Source organism: Triturus cristatus, chromosome 8 (genome assembly GCF_964204655.1).
Source record: "Triturus cristatus chromosome 8, aTriCri1.1, whole genome shotgun sequence".
Taxonomy (NCBI): domain Eukaryota; kingdom Metazoa; phylum Chordata; class Amphibia; order Caudata; family Salamandridae; genus Triturus; species Triturus cristatus.
In genome coordinates, this window is record NC_140591.1 from 1,637,904,687 (window position 1) to 1,637,920,631 (window position 15,945).

Genomic DNA, 15,945 nt, shown 5'->3' on the forward strand with positions numbered 1-15,945 from the left:
GGGGGGGTGTGACTCGTCCGCGGGCACAAGTATAGCCGTGTACAAGTGTGGTTCATCGTTCGCTCCGTACAGACCGTTTTACATGCGGTTGTATTTTCGGACAGACCGTTTTACATGCGGTTGTATATTCGGATGGACGGTACGGATCGTACTTGTGCGCTCGGACTTCTGTTGTACGATTTGCACGTAAAACTGTCCGGATCCCTCTTGTAACATTTTCCCGATGCGACTCATAAAAAATGTTAACGTACGAATCGTACTTCGCCGGTTGTAGGGCACTTGTACGACTCGTACTTAAAAAAATACGGATACGAGTCGTACGCAAATTGTTTTGAACGGATCGGAATCGGCACCTATATTGGGGTCACCCATCCTGCTAATTCTAGATTTAAAAAGTCAAAAACCTCGGGGTCATCCCATGTTGACCCATATATTGAGCACAATGTAAATGAAAAAGTAAACATATGTAACTCTGCAATGACCCAATGCCCATATTTATTGACCAATTGCTTCTTGCAGACAATCTCTTTTCCCCGGGTTTATTTATTTATTTAAGCAATTTAAAGAGCGCGCAAATACCCGTGGGTGTCTCGGCGCTACGGACTGCAAGGAGTAAGCGTTATTGAAATGCTCATTGATTGAAAAGCCAGGTTTTTATAAGTTTCCTGAAGGCAGATAGCGTTGGGCATGTTTTCAGGTGTTGGGGGAGGGAATTCCATAACTTGGTAGTGGCAATGGTGAAAATCTTGTCACCCCAGGATGCCTTATATGTGTGGGGAACCCTTAGCAAGTTGGCGGTTGAGGAGCGTAAGGTTCGATAAGGCACATGGGCACAAAAGGCTTTTTTCAGAAAGTCTGGTCCTGTGTTGTGAATGGCCTTAAAGGCGATGCAGAGGGCCTTAAACTTGATGCGGCTTGATATTGGTAGCCAGTGCAGATTCCGGATCACCGGGGAAATTGAGCTGTACTTGGGGGTGCCTGTTATTAGTCTGGCGGCGGCGTTCTGCACCATCTGTAATCTTTTGATAATCTTTTGTTGGGCATTAATAAACAAGCCGTTACAGTAGTCAATTTTTGACATTACTAGCATACTAACCAGTGTTTTTCCTGCATTTGGGGGAAGAAACTGTAGTAGTTTTTTAATCATTCTGAGAGTATAAAAAGATGATGAGACAATGGTGTTTGTATGGGCTAAGAAGGTTAGTTTGTCGTCGAATATGACCCCTAAGTTTCTAGCTTTGGGTACAGGGAGGGGTGGAGGTCCCAAGGTGGTCGGCCACCAAATAGGAGACCATGCTGGATGTAGTTTGCCAAATATCAATACCTCCGTTTTATCAGAGTTCAGCTTTAGACAGATCTCAGCCATCCAGGAACTGATGGCAAGCATGCCAGTTTGAAAATTGGCTGCAATTGCTTCTCCGTCGTTGTTAATTGTAAGCACCAGCTGTGTGTCATCGGCATAGGTTGTCAGCCTGATCCCATGGGTTTTAATTACCTTGGCCAAGTCCGACACATAGATATTAAATAGTGTCGGACTCAAGGATGATCCTTGTGGCACTCCGCAAGGGAGGGTAAATGGGGGGGAGTTAAATTCGCCGAAACTCACCAGCTGAGAGTGATTGGATAGGAAGGAGGCCAAAAGTTCCTTTGCTTTAAGTTTGACACCTAAGTTTGAGAGACGGTCGATCAGAGTGGCATGGTCGACCGTGTCAAAGGCCGCTGATAAGTCCAGCAGTATCAGAATTGCTGATCCACCTTGGTCCCGAGTGGCTCTGATTTCATCTGCTGCCTTAATGAGGGCAGTTTCCGTCCCATGGCCCTTTCTAAAGCCAAATTGTGTCTCATCCAGGAGATTGTTTTCTTCAATGTAGTGAGCTAGTTGCGTGTTCATTATTTTTTCAAAGATTTTAGCTGGGAAAGGGAGGTTTGTAATGGGTCGATAGATTTTGGTGTCTAGTGGGTCTAGATGCTGCTTCTTCAGCAAAGGTTTGATAGTTGCCCTTTTCCAGGCTGTGGGGTAGATACCTGTGTTGAACATGGCGTTGCAGATGTTTGCAGGGTTAGGGGCTAGTAGGTCAGGAATGAGTTTTAATACCGAGGGTGGACAAGGGTCCGTTGGGGAGCCCGATTTTATGGTTTGGATGTGGTCTTTTATTAGTTCAGGTGAGACTTGATGAAAGTGCGAAAAAGAAGGGGAATTGTTGTTATTTTCAGGAAAGATTAGGTGATCGTTTTTTGATTGCGTAGTGAAGTTGTCGTATATTTTGCTGACTTTGTCTTGGAATGCACTGGCCATGGCATTGCATAGGTCCTTGATAGGAGCTGGTAGGGGATTTACTGTAGATCCTGATAGTTTAAGGACTACCTGAAAGAGACTCTTGTTGGAGTCTTGGGCTGCTTCTATTTGATTGGTGTAGTATTTACTTTTCTCTGTGATTAGGAGCTGTTTATATTGGTGGATTGCCTCTTTATAGCGTGTTTTATCGGAGGTGTTATAATCTCTGCGCCAGTGTCTCTCGAGGTTCCTGCAGCGTTGCCTTTCTAATCTAAGGGTTTCGGAGAACCAAGGTGCTGAAGGGGAGGTTCTGTTTTTTGACAGATTTTTGAGGGGTACCAGTACTTTAAAGGCATTGTTCAGCCAGTCGAAGTATTTGGAGGAGGCTAGTGTAGGATTGGCTGTGGGCTCGTAGTTGGATGCTGACAGTTGAGCGTTAAGGAGCTGCTGATCTATTTGGCTCCAGGCTCTAAACTGTTTAGGCCTGCTAGGTATAGATGAAGGGGAGTTTTTTTTGCCAGGATGTTAAATAACACTGCCCAGTGATCAGTCCAGGTCAGGGGTAGGGTTTTGATAATGGATAGGTTGGTATTACTGGTGAAGAGCCCGTCTAACGTGTGACCGGCTCTGTGTGTGGGACCGGTGATCAATTGTCGAAGGGAGATAGCCTCTAACTCAGTAAGTAGGGTAGATGTATCCTTATTGCCAAGTTTTTCCAGATGGAAATTAAAATCACCTAGAATGGTGAAGTCCGTTTCCCCTACTACGGGTTCCAACAGGCTGTCTAGGGAGGTTAGAAATCCTGATCGTGAGCCTGGGGGGCGGTATAGGAGGGTTCCTTTGAAGGTATAGGAATTTTTAATTTTTATGGAAAAGGTTAATGCTTCACAGGTCATGCTAGGGAGAGTCTCAGTTCTTACCAAGTATTTGTCTCGGTATATTATCGCAAGACCACCCCCTGTTTTATTATTTCTGTCCTGTCTTACTGCGCAAAAAACGTCTGGGGAAGCGGTACAGAAGTCTGGGCCGGATGAAGGATCTCCCCATGTTTCCGATATAAAGAGGATATCTAGGTTATAATTGATTATGAAGGGTTAAGATGGTGACCCCCCTAGTTCTATTGCCCTGTGTAGTGTTTGCTATGAGGTTATACCCTAATTGATATAGAACTTCTTTTTCCGCTCTCATAATGTGCGTCTCCTGGAGACACACAATATCAGATCGCCGGATTTTCAAATCTTCAGCCACCCTACATAATTTTGCAGGATCGTTTAAGCCACAGATATTAACTGAGGTTATCCGTAAATTCGACATGATGATCTTTTAATTCCTTCTACTTCTTGGAAAAACCTCCTCTCTCCATTGATGACACCAAACTTATTCTTCTTTTACAAAGATCTGAATACAACTTTTATCCAGCATCTCCCTAGTGCTCGTTTTGCTCCATTGCCTCTCTTATCTACCCCTTCCCCCACTTTCCCCCTCCCCTCTCCCCAGAGACTCCTCCTTTCCCCTCCCTGAGCACCTCCCTCACCCCCACCCAGTTAGTGAGACAAACAGACCTTGTGAGGTCTTGAGTTATGGTGGCTGTGTCCCTCCCCCCCTGCTCAATGCCCTCATCATTCTCCTCATTCTAACAGAGCCTATCTTCACTACTTCATTAGATCCCTTCATTATACCAGTGACACATTTGCTCTGTTACTCTCATTTGGTCTCTACTTCCGTAATTCATCCAAATACTCTTTTGTCTTAATTTCAGATGTGAAGATTCTCACTTTGTTGTTATGTATCGTTTTCAGGCGTGCTGGATAGAACAAATATGCCTCTACCCCCTGCACTTGACATGGTTGGATCATCTGTCTCAGATGCCAACGCCTTTCGACAGTCACATGACAGAAGTCAGGTCGAGTAAAAAATGTCTGTCCTTCATATGAACGTTTGGAATCCGGGCAAGCTTTGAGAAATACTGCCTCTCGCAATAAAAAATTCCCAAAATACACTATGATAGCTCTTGGTTGTTACACCCCCGTGTGCATCTGCCTGAGATTTCTGAGCATGAGAGGATATCAGTGAACTCGTTGGACTTCTGTGCCCCAGTTCCACTGTTGGAGCTCGGGGAAGGCCCCCTTCAGCAGTTTTAAGACATAGACTCTTATATCGCTTCCCTCTATACCTTCCTCTATGCCCAAAAACCTTAAATTGTTAGGTCTTTGCAGTTTTTCATAATCTTCCAATTTCCATTGGATGTCTGTTATCTGTGTGCCCTGGTCTTCAGTTTGATCTTGTCTGTTCGCTACATCACTCTCTAACCCGGCAGTGAGTTCCTTAACAGCTGTAATCCTTTCTCCTATTTTGGAGCAGGCTTTTGCGATCTTTCTCACCACCCCTTGTAGCTTTTTTGTTGCCAGGCTTTTTTTTGCCATCTTGCATTGTCTCTTCCTGGTGCTGTTTGATTGACTCATAGATAAATCTCAGGGTTGGTTCCTCAGAGTCCTGACTACTATGTTCCTTTCTGACTGATCAGTATGGTTCCTTATATTCCTTTTGTGTGGCAGAATAATCCCACTTTAAGGCGAGGCTTCCTTGCTTCTTTGGACCTTCCCTGCCCTGCCCCTGGGACATCCACTCTTTACTTCGCCTGAGGCTTCTTTTACTACAAACTACTGTATCAGGCCCATCTGTCTGACTACCAGGATCAGAGCTAGAAGATATAGAGGCACTCTCCACATCAGAAACAACCACGCCTGCCGCACTTGTGTCAGACCCTTGAGTAAAAAAAAACATATCCCCTGGGTCCAGGGATTCTTCAAAGCACCGGTGGCTAGCGACCCGTTTTATCAAACCCTTTGTCTCCAGCCCTATCCTGTCAGATGGTGGATGGTCTGAAACCTCTGGTGTGGACATGTTGCACTGTACAGTCTGAGGTACTTCCTCCGATGGAGTAGCACTCTGCTCTTGTCCGACCCTTGAGACTTCGTGAGCTGAGACTGTCAGAGGGATTTCATTCTCTAAATTATGGTCCAATTGTTCTAATTCTGGCCCGTCCCTCTTATTATTAGCACAATATTGAGGATCAAATCCTTAAATTGAGGGGTGATGCTCTGCCTCCCCATCCCCTCCTACCTCAGTGATGGTGCTCTTTCATCCACCAGTGGCCACCGCTGCAGAGGGCAAGAACTCGGTTATTGCCTGCTGGAGGGGGGGGGGGTCCATTTTTGCCACTCATTGATCTTGTTAGGATTGGCCTCGATGCCCTTACTTCCTTTAAGGTCAGTTTTTGATTCCCCGGATAGAGTGGGTTTTGGGCCCTTGGAGCGTGAGGTGGGGCACACCAGTGTGAAAGCTGTGGTGACAGCTGCAGAAGCTGGTTGTCAAGCATCTCTATTCCGATCCCAGGTAGAGTGAACCGATTTGGGAGGCATGTTCAATTTAGTGCCTTTCCCCACCGAGAGCCACCTGTGCCATACTGAGAGCGCAGCCAGGAGCTCAGCAGCGGCTCGAGCAAAGACAGAGATCTGTTCAATGAAAGCCCTCACCGTCGCCAAGAAGGCTGAACCAGCCACCACACAGAACAGGCAATCGCTTCTTCGTTCCAGGTAAGCGAGGTGGAGACTGTGCTCATTCACAGGAGCAAGCCGGGTGTTTTGGAGACTCAGGTCCACCTTAATCAACTGCATCGAGCAGCAGGAGATTGGAAGACCACAGCGGTCTTTCACAGGTACGCCATCTTGTCTCAACTAACCTGTGGCTTTTTTCAGTGAATTTCTAAGGTTTTTTAAATGCTAATTCCGATCTATAAAGTCCAGTGACCATTGCTTTTTTTCAGTGAAGTTCTAAGGTTTTATTTAAATTCTATTTCTTAATTGTAACATACATTTTTTTTTTAAGTGCTTAAGTGAGCCTCTAAGAAATTCGGATTTTCTTTCTAATATTGTGTATTGTATATTATATTTATATCATATACCACTAATTTTTTGATTTGGTATGTGTTTATCTGAGAGTACATTAATAACTGGTTTTATGTTTAACAATTGTTTGAGTCGGTACAACATTATGGAGAATCTTTGATCAGTAAATGTATTTCACATACTGAAAAATAAACTTAAATACATTTTTTAAATAAAGTTTAGTAAAATATTGTTTAAACCTTTCTTTCTGTGAGCAATTTAGGAGAAAACCACCTTTACAAAAAAATATATTTATGTCCGTGACTAGCGCCGTCATTGAGCTGACATCAGTAGTCGCGCTGAGCGTGTGTTTTGTACAAAGTGTAAAACATATATATAGACACATTCTACAGTATATTTAACAATAGAGCTTTATTCGTGTACTTTCCAAACTCATAAATTTGTAGTGAGTTTCCAGAAAAATCGTCTTCAAACACTATTTACATTTTCGTGAAGACAGTGGAAGCCACGATCTCAGACATCTCGGATACCGCGTGTTTTTCAAAAACTCAGAAACATTTGTATAGAGATATTGTGAACAAGTGTCAGTATAGCTATTCACTACTATAGTATTGAAAGTTCTGCTTTTCTTTGCATTTTTAAAGAAAACTACTTTAAACTTGTATTTTTAATTCCCGCTTCTGCGCAGTAACCTCAAATAAGTCGGTCACCGCGAATATCACATGACCGGCAAAGCAAGGAATATCATTGGATAATATAGTTTTCAGCAAACTCTATAGGAAGTACACACCCACTCCTCCTTCTTGAATCTTCTCTCATAGAGCTGTATTCTGAGCAGGTGGATGGATCTTGGTGTGGAGAGTTTGTTGTCTTTTTTTCATTAAAAATGGCAACACAGGAAGGAGAGGGGGGCCAGCAGCAACAACAACAGGACAGGAAGTGAAGGAGGGGAGACTTAATATTTAGAAGACGAGAAGCCTCCACAAAAGAGAGGCAGTGTGGCATGGGAGTCTTTCAAAATCCCATTTGGGAAATCTAAAACTGCTGCAAAACTAGTGAAATGGACAATGTGCCACAAGACCCTCTCTAGAGGGAAGAACAAAAAATATTCACATGGGACGATGTGCATGGTATATCATCTTAAAACCTATCATAGAAAACGTCTCCAACTGTCGATCAAGCAGAGGGAAGCTGGAGGACCATCTACTTCAGTGGCCGCATCAACAATTCTTGGTCAGAAAGTTCCTCCTGAGGTGCAGACTACTGCAACAGTAATGGCTCCAGTGTTGTTAAGAATGGCCACGTACTGCATGGACTGTAGTGTTGTTGTAAGTGCTGCTGAGCGGTGTCTTACAACTATTAGCAATGCTGCAAATAACTCATACATATTTTATTTCCCCTTTTATATTTTTTGCACATTTTTCAGTGCACGTTTTTTTCAATTCCTCCTGTTCCAGTACATGGGTAGTGTCTGGGTGAGTAGATGAGTGCATGGGCAGTGTCTGTGTGATTTAAGTACATAGGTAGTGCATAGGTGAATGGATGAGTGCATGGGTAGTGCCTGTGTGATTGGATAAGTGCATGGGTAGTGCCTGGGAGATCGTATGAGTGCAAGGGTAGTGTCTGGGTGAATGGATGAGTGCCTGGTTAGTGCGTGACTGAATGGATCAGTACAAGGGTAGTGCCTGCCTCATTGGATGAGTACATGGGTAGTGCCTAAGTGAATGGATGAGTACATGGGTAGTGCCTGAGTGAATGGATGAGTGCAAGGCTAGTGCCTGTGTGACTGGATAGTGCCTGGGTGAATGGATGAGTGCATGGGTAGTGCCTGAGTGAAGGGATGAGTGCAAAGGTAGTGCCTGGGTGATTAAATGAGTGTGTGGGTAGAGCCTGGGTGATTGTATGAGTGCATGGGTAGTGCCTCAGTGAATGGATGAGTGTGAAGATAGTGACTGAGTGATTGGATAAGTGCATGGGTGTTTTGGATGAGTGCACAGGTGGGGCCTATGTGATTTATTGACTGCATAGATAGTGGATGGGTGAATGAATGAGTCCATGGGTAGTGCCTGTGTGATTGAATGAGTACATGGGTAGTGCTTGGGTGATTAAATGAGTGCAAGGGTAGTGCCTGAGTGATTGGATGAATGCATGGGCACTGCCTGGGTGACTGGATGAGTGCATAGGTAGTGCCTCGGTTAATGGATCACTGCAGGGTTAGTGCTTGGTGATTGGATGTGTGCATGGGTAGTACCTGGGTGAATGGATGAGTGCATGGCTAGTGCCTGAGTGAATGGATGAGTGTGTGGGTAGTGTGTGAGTGATTGGATGTGTGCATGGGTAGTGCCTGAGTGATTGGATGAGTGCATGGGTAGTGCAGGGGTGATTGGATGAGTGCATGAGTAGTGTCTGGATGATTGGATGAGTGCAGAGGTAGTTCCGAGGTAGTTGGATGAGTAAATGGGTTGTGCCTGAGCAAATAGATGACTGCATGGGTACTGCCTGAATGAATGGATAAGTACAAGGGTAGTGCCTCATTGATTGGATTAAAGCATGGGTAGTGCCTGAGTGAAGGGTTGAGTGCAAAGTTAGTGTCTGGGTGATTAGATTAATGCATGGTTACTGCCGGAGTGAATAGATGAGTGCTAGGGCAGTGCCTGGGTGATTGTATGTGTGCATGGGTAGTGCCTGGGTGAATTGATGAGTGCATGGGTAGTGCCTGGGGATTGGATGAGTGCATGGGTAGTGCCTCAATGAATGGATGAGTGCAAGGATAGTGCCGGGGGATTGAATGAGCACATGGGTAGTGCCTCAGTGAATGGATGAGTGCATGGATGGTGCCTGTGTGATTGGGTTACTGCATGGGTAGTGCCTTGGTGAATAGATGATTGCATGGGTACTGCCTGATTGAATAGATGATTGCATGGGTACTGCCTGAGTGAATAGATGAGTGCAAGGGTAGTGCCTCAGTCATTGGATGAGTACATTGGTAGTGTCTGAGTGAATGGATGAGTGCATGGGTAGTGCCTGAGTAAATGGATGAGTGCAAGGGTAGTGCCTCTGTGATTGGATGAGTTCCATGGGTACAGCCTGAGTTAACAGTTGAGTGCTAGGGTATGGCATGGGTGATTGTATGTGCCCATGGGTAGTGCCTGGGTAAATGTATGAGTGCATGGGTAGTGGCCAAGGGAATGGATGAGTGCATGTGTAGAGCCTCAGTGAATGGATGAGTACAAGCGTAGTGCCTGGGTGATAGGATGAGTGCATGGGCAGTTTGTGGGTGATTCGATGAATGCATGCTTTACTTATCTGTTATTGGCATGACTTTGAGTGCCCCCCTCTCGGCTCCATTGGTTAACATTGGGCACCCGACTCTGTCTCATCTCTGTACCCAGCCACCCTAGTGTTGCTGGTGGTGCAATATTGGTGCTCACTTTAATCTTTCCCTGTGTTGACCTTAGAAACCTAAGAGTGATTTTACTTAGCGTATCAGGAATTAAGGACAGTACAGATTAGATATTGATCATACTTCTGTTTAGAAATATTAATTTTGTTACAGATTACAGATTACATATGCTGATCTCTTTCATTTGATTTAATTTAGACTCACTGTAAATTAGAGACTTTGATCTTGCTCCAGATTAGAAGTAACAATCTTGCTTCAGATTAGACATTGAAATCTTCATTTCAGATTAGAGACACATCTGCTAAATGCTCCTGACATGAGGAGTTAGACCTCCACACCACCAGATCATGCATGCCCAGAAGCTGAAGTCAAAGTGAGTGGTCTCATTGGGAAGGGCTCAAGGTTTGCAAGAACACTGCAAGCCCATGATGCTTCATCTAAATATTACACTGCTGAAAATGGCAGATTGAAGCAGTGGGTGAAACTATGGGGAAAAATTAGAAATTATTGGGTGAATCGAACCTGGAATTGCCAATGCACCAGGTAATTCTTCACTTCATAAAATTCACATGGTTTAGCCTGTAATTTCAGTTAATTTCGCACCTACTGAGTTAGCAGGACCTCTGGTATTGTTCATTATGATAGAGCAGAATAAATTTGTTATGAGGCTTTAAAAGGTCTATTAGCTTACAATCCACTGTCTGCCTGCTGCAGATGTGACAATAGGTCTAGGAAGACAGATGTTGGTGGTTTATAATGTTGTCAAGTGTTATAAATATGGATTGAAATGTCCAGACAAGTGGCTCGATCTTTGAGAATGGGACTCATTTATTTGTTGTGTGCAGCCTTAGCATTGCACAAATGAATATGCATATGCAAGGGCCTGTACTGTGTTGTCCCAGCTGTCTTGTAGGAGATGCATTAAAATAGTGTTACATGAAAAACAGAAAGCCCAATTATTTCCAAAAAGACAACCCTCCAAGAGTGAAGGAAACAATAGGTTTTCTTATAAAAACCGAACCCACCATGGTTACGCTGTGGTGGCATGCTTCATCATCCGGTCCATCCGCTCCGATGTGGAACGGGCGTGCTGAGACCTTCAAATTGAATAGCAAAATTGTGTGACCACAAGAGAGCCATACTTCTGGCCAAGTCTGAGCACTTCTCCCGAAAAATCCATCTAGCGGCCAATAAGTCTAAAGAGATCTTTAATATCGTACATGAGCTTGCAACCTGTGATAGAGCTACCTCCAAGCCTATCCCTTCTCAGTCTCTTTGCAATGACCTCAATGACTATTTCATTGAAAAGATCGCTAAGATTAAACATGGCATTCCCCAACCCCCTCCTTCCTTTTCTGTGCCCCCTCTACTGCCTACCCTTTCTACCCTTGATCACTTCCCGTTAATTTCTAAGGAGATCTTTCTCACTCTGTTGCGGAAAATCAAGTCAGGTTCTCCTTCTGACCTCTGCCCTGCTCACATCTTGAGGGAGATTTTTTCCTGCTGCCCGGATCCCCCTCTCACTCTTCTCAATGCTTCCATCTCTCAGGGAATCGTTCCTGATTTCTTTAAAGCAGCTACTGTCATCCCCATCTTAAAAGAAGTAGGTGCCGACCCTGCTCTTCTATCAAACTTCCGACCTATCTCCCTACTCCCCTTTCTGAGCAAGATTTTGGAGAGTTATCTTACTTCCTGCCTTTCTACCTTCATTGAAAACCACCATCTCCTTGCTGCCAACCAGGCTGGCTTTCGCCCGGCTCACTCTACGGAGTCTGTTGTTCTCTCCGTGGTGGATGAGCTCAGGAGGAGTGCTGACAAAAATTCTCCTCAGGCCCTTGTCCTTTTAGATCTGTCCGCCGCCTTCGACACGGTTGATCATTCCACTCTTCTCCACCGTGTCGAGGGCGCCGGCGTCCAGGGCACAGCCTTGGCCTGGCTTACCTCCTTCCTTACGGATCGTACCCAGGCTGTCAGGCTGCAGGGTTTCTCTGCCTCCATTCGCCCTGTCTTGTGCGGGGTGCCGCAAGGTTCGTCCCTCTCTCCTCTTCTTTTTAATCTTTACATATACCCTCTGATTATTGCTCTACAGGATATGGAGATCACGGTGTTTAATTATGCCGATGACCTCCAGCTCATTTTTAATCTCTCTCCCACTCCCGATTCCATTCTTAAATTCAATTCCACAATGACTTTCATCCAGAACTGGATGAACCTAAACCAGCTCAAACTCAATCCCGACAAGACGGAGCTGGTGCTCATTGGCGGACCTTCTAATCCCTGGACCCCCGCTTTCTGGCCCACCACTCTTGGTCACCCTCCCCTTCCCTCTACTTCTGTCAAAACTCTTGGTATCAAAATCTCCCAAGACCTTTCCATGCGCGCTCAGATCAGCTCTGTGGTTTCATCCTGCTTCTCGCAGTGGAAGCCCTCAAATTGATTGTTCTAGCTATGATTTCATCCCGCCTAGATTATGGCAACGCTTTGTATGTTGGTATTCCTGCGTACGAACGTCGCCGTATGCAGCTTATCCAGAACCAGGGTGCACGTCTTATCTATGGGCTTCCGAAATTCAAGCACTCTACTCCCCTCCTAAAGACCCTTCATTGGCTCCCCATCCTGGAACGGTCTTTATTCGAGATGGGCTGCCTGATTTTTCTACCACTGGCTGGCATATCTCCCGACTTTAGTAGATCTAAGATCAGCGCCTATGTCCCGGGCAGACATCTCCGTTCTTCCACCCAGCTTCTTCTCAGTGTCCCTCGCTACCGCAGGAAAAAACTCGGCGGCTCGAGATTCTCGATTCTCGCCCCCTTGTTTTGGAACGCCCTCCCTTTTGTCATTAGATCAATCCCCATCTACACGGATTTCCGTAAAGCTGTCAAAACCCACCTTTTCCTCATGGCCTACCCCTCTTAGTTGCTTCCCGCTTTGCTTCGAGATAATTCTCTGTCTTTAGCGCCAGGAAACCGCTTGGTAGCAGCGTGCTTTACAAAACTTTTCAACTTCAACTTCAACTTTAAAATGTAAAAAAGAATGAAGGGAGTGGATAAGTGAAACTAAAAATACCTGCCTAGTAGGAAAACCATTTTTTATTCTGACCTCTAGTCGGTATTGGTTAAAAACATGGGGAAACATTGAAAGGAATGTTTTAATGTGCCTGCATTTCTAAAAGGCAGAGGTGAAACTTTGGAGTGAATGTGACTACAAGTTTCCCCCATAACCGGGGGATCCATGATGCGGGAATTAATTTTTTTTTATGGTTACAGCCAATAATCACCAAGTAGGTGCAGTATGAACAAAAATTTTACATTTGGCATTCAGTGTGCATGCGATTAGCATTACAGGAGTGGTAGCAGGGAGTTAGTTTCCCATGGTGCTGATGAAAAGCCTTTGGGGTATGGCTTGAAACATGGTGACCTTTTAGAAAGGCCGGCACACTATAGCCTTTTCTTTCAATGTTCCCCTTGCTTTTAGACCAATAAAGACTGGAGGTCAGAATAAAAAGTGGTTTACCTACTCGGCAGGTATTTTAATCTCACTTTTTTCACTTTAAAGTGCCCCCACGTATCCTGTAGGTCACAGCATGCCCTGTTCCACAGCGGAACGGGATGGACCCGATGATGAAGCATGCCACCAAGCGGTAACCCTGGTGGGTAAGAGTTTTATAACGAAACCTATTGTTTTCTTTTCTCTTGGAGGGTTGTCTTTTTGGAATCATTTGGGCTCTGTTTCTAATTCACACTATGGTAGGAGGACGAGCCTTGTTGATCCTCTTTCTCCCTCCCTTTTTTTGGAGAAGTTAATACATTGTTGTACAACTCTGATTGGTCTAGTTACTTAAATCCCTCTGGTTGGTCCTGGTAAAGGCCTTCCTTGGAATCCACTAAGGTATTCTCTCATTCTTCAGCTGTCTGGAAACAGGACTCCCGGCTGCGAAGCAGATTCTAGTCCTTGTCATGCCGCTGAAGTCACCAATCAGCCTCCGCTTTGAGGAGAGTACAGATGGGATGTATTTGTGCCAGTAACCTTTAAACAGCATGGGGGGATTATCACCATTTTATAGGTGGTGCAGCATATCTCAGACGTACAGCAAGACATCCAATACTTTTACCAATGCTTGTTCTGCTGCGCTTCATGTTAACGCTTTTCATGTTTGACTTGTTTGGTGAAGCAGGAAATGACTTTGGGTCATCATTTGAGATAGTTTGGTTATGTATTTACTGTTCTTGCAGCATAGTCTCCTTGCACTACTCTGATTCTGCAGCACAATTCCTGCTGGTACAAATTAGTGATTAGTGTTTCATAGAAATATAATCTACATGTGTTGTGGACTCGCTTCTGATGCTTTTTCTCCGTAGTACGTGCGCGCCTCCGACTGCACCCCTCCCGAAGTGTTGTACGAAATGATGACTGACAAGTGGAAGCTCAAGAAGCCCAACCTGCTGATCTCCATTACAGGAGGAGCCGAGAACTTCTACATTCATCCCCGGCTGAAGAACCTCTTCAGCCGGGGGCTCGTCAAAGCAGCTCGGAGCACAGGTGAGGAGGGGCGTCTCAACACGCATCAGAAATAAGCCTGGAGACCCTGGGTTCAGTCCATCGGTTGAGATGGATCCATACAAATGTGTATTAGTATCCCTACCCTCTCCTGGCTCTTCAGTCCCTTTACAGTTGTCAGACACATATTTGCCTCCTAAGTAAGAATAGAGCTGGTGCATGCCAAGCATGGGTGCATTATAACAATATTCCTTTACTTCGAAATGTTTTTGTTTTTTGTTTTCATTATTGTGTGTTTTAAGCGATACATTGAGCCTTACATCCTAAACACCTGACAGACTGGTAAATTCGCATGAAAGACCTGGTTAGTCACCTTGCCAGTCTAGTTGGCTGAAGAGAAACTCTCCTTCCAGCTGTGGCTCTCCTTCTCCACCTGTGATATTGGTTTCTTTTGGTAGTTTCCTGTTCTACATTGGGTCATAAGTACATTCAGGTGTAAACATCACTGCTCTCTCTAAAGGTCTTGCAGAAGGATGCTGAGGGCCACGCTCTCCCCTAAAGAGCCCTATTGACTGTTATCCCCACCTAGTATCCAAAGAAGGAGACCACAGGTTGCTCGCCACATAGATTCACGTGGCAGCCATCTTCTATAAGCAATGGAGAAACATTCATTTTACCACCAATCCAATGCTGCAGTGGTAATCTATTGACACTCCTTCGTCACTATTTACCTCTAACTCCAGGATGGAAGATCCCTTGTCTGTCGTCTTTCATCGCCACTAGCTGACTCCTCGGGTTCTTACACACACCTTTAAGACAAATATTAAATTTGAAAAAGTCTATTTGTGAACTCAGATCAGCATGCCGACTTACCTTTGAACATTTCTTTCAATGTAGGAGCCTGGATCTTCACTGGTGGCTGCCATGCCGGTGTGGCGAAGCTTGTTGGAGAAGCAATGCGCGACTTCAGCAGAAGTGGCAGAGGACACCATGAAATTGTCACCATTGGCATCGCCCCCTGGGGCACCGTCCACAACAGACCTATGCTCATCAGGAAAGAGGTGAGAGAAAGTGATACAGGAAATAATGTTCTCCCCAATTCAAAATCACTGCTGTAGTCTCTCCCTGCAAGACAACAGGGCCAATCAGGCCTGAGATAATTTAGTTAAAACTCAAAGCTTTAAGCTGAACGTTTGATCACTTTCATTTACGCATAGTTGATACGATTGACACATAGGTTCAATGAAGTCATCCTGTCACCTCTGCAGCACAATATCCTCGCCTCCACGCGGCCCCATGTGCGCTGCGGATCACGGTCTGTGGACAAAAGCGACCACGTAAGGCTATAAAACACCATCTTGGAGCTCCCTATCTAATGGGCAAAAAACAGGCAAAGGACTGTGAAGTATAAAATAGTGAGTATAAATATATATATATAATATATTTATTGAGTCCAACGTTCATCCACCGGGCAACTTGGCGCTGTAGCATTGTCAGTCTACGCAGAAGGTCTTACCTGCATTAAAGGGTATGGGTAGAAAGACTGTAGTATGTGTCTCCTATTTGGGGAAGAGCCACGTTTTCAGGCTTTTTCTGAAACTCAACAGATTTGAAATTCGCCTCAGAGATTTTGGGATTTTATTCCAAATTTGTGCTGCTTTAACTTGAAAGGACCTCCCTCCATATCTTAACTTCTTTAATCTAGGCACGCAGACCAGATTTGCCGAGGACGTTGTTAGGGCTCCTGGATGTCTATGGTAGCAACATTTTCCTTGCAGGAGCCGAGGTCCAGTTCCATGGAGTGCTATATGGATTAGACACATGGTCTTACAGATACATCCCTCCTTAACCAGTAACCAGTG

At 44.9% G+C, this 15,945-nt stretch overlaps 1 protein-coding gene across 1 annotated transcript in view; it reads left to right on the forward strand.

Annotated features, from left to right (window-relative positions):
* Positions 1–15,945, forward strand: part of LOC146808472 (transient receptor potential cation channel subfamily M member 2-like) — a 2,315,843-nt gene that overhangs the window by 15,079 nt on the left and 2,284,819 nt on the right. Inside the window, exons 2-4 of the mRNA XM_085623958.1 lie at positions 11,676–11,837; positions 13,945–14,125; positions 14,981–15,144. Of these exons, the coding sequence (XP_085480084.1) occupies positions 11,676–11,837; positions 13,945–14,125; positions 14,981–15,144 (507 nt within the window). The remainder of the gene's footprint in view (positions 1–11,675; positions 11,838–13,944; positions 14,126–14,980; positions 15,145–15,945) is intronic.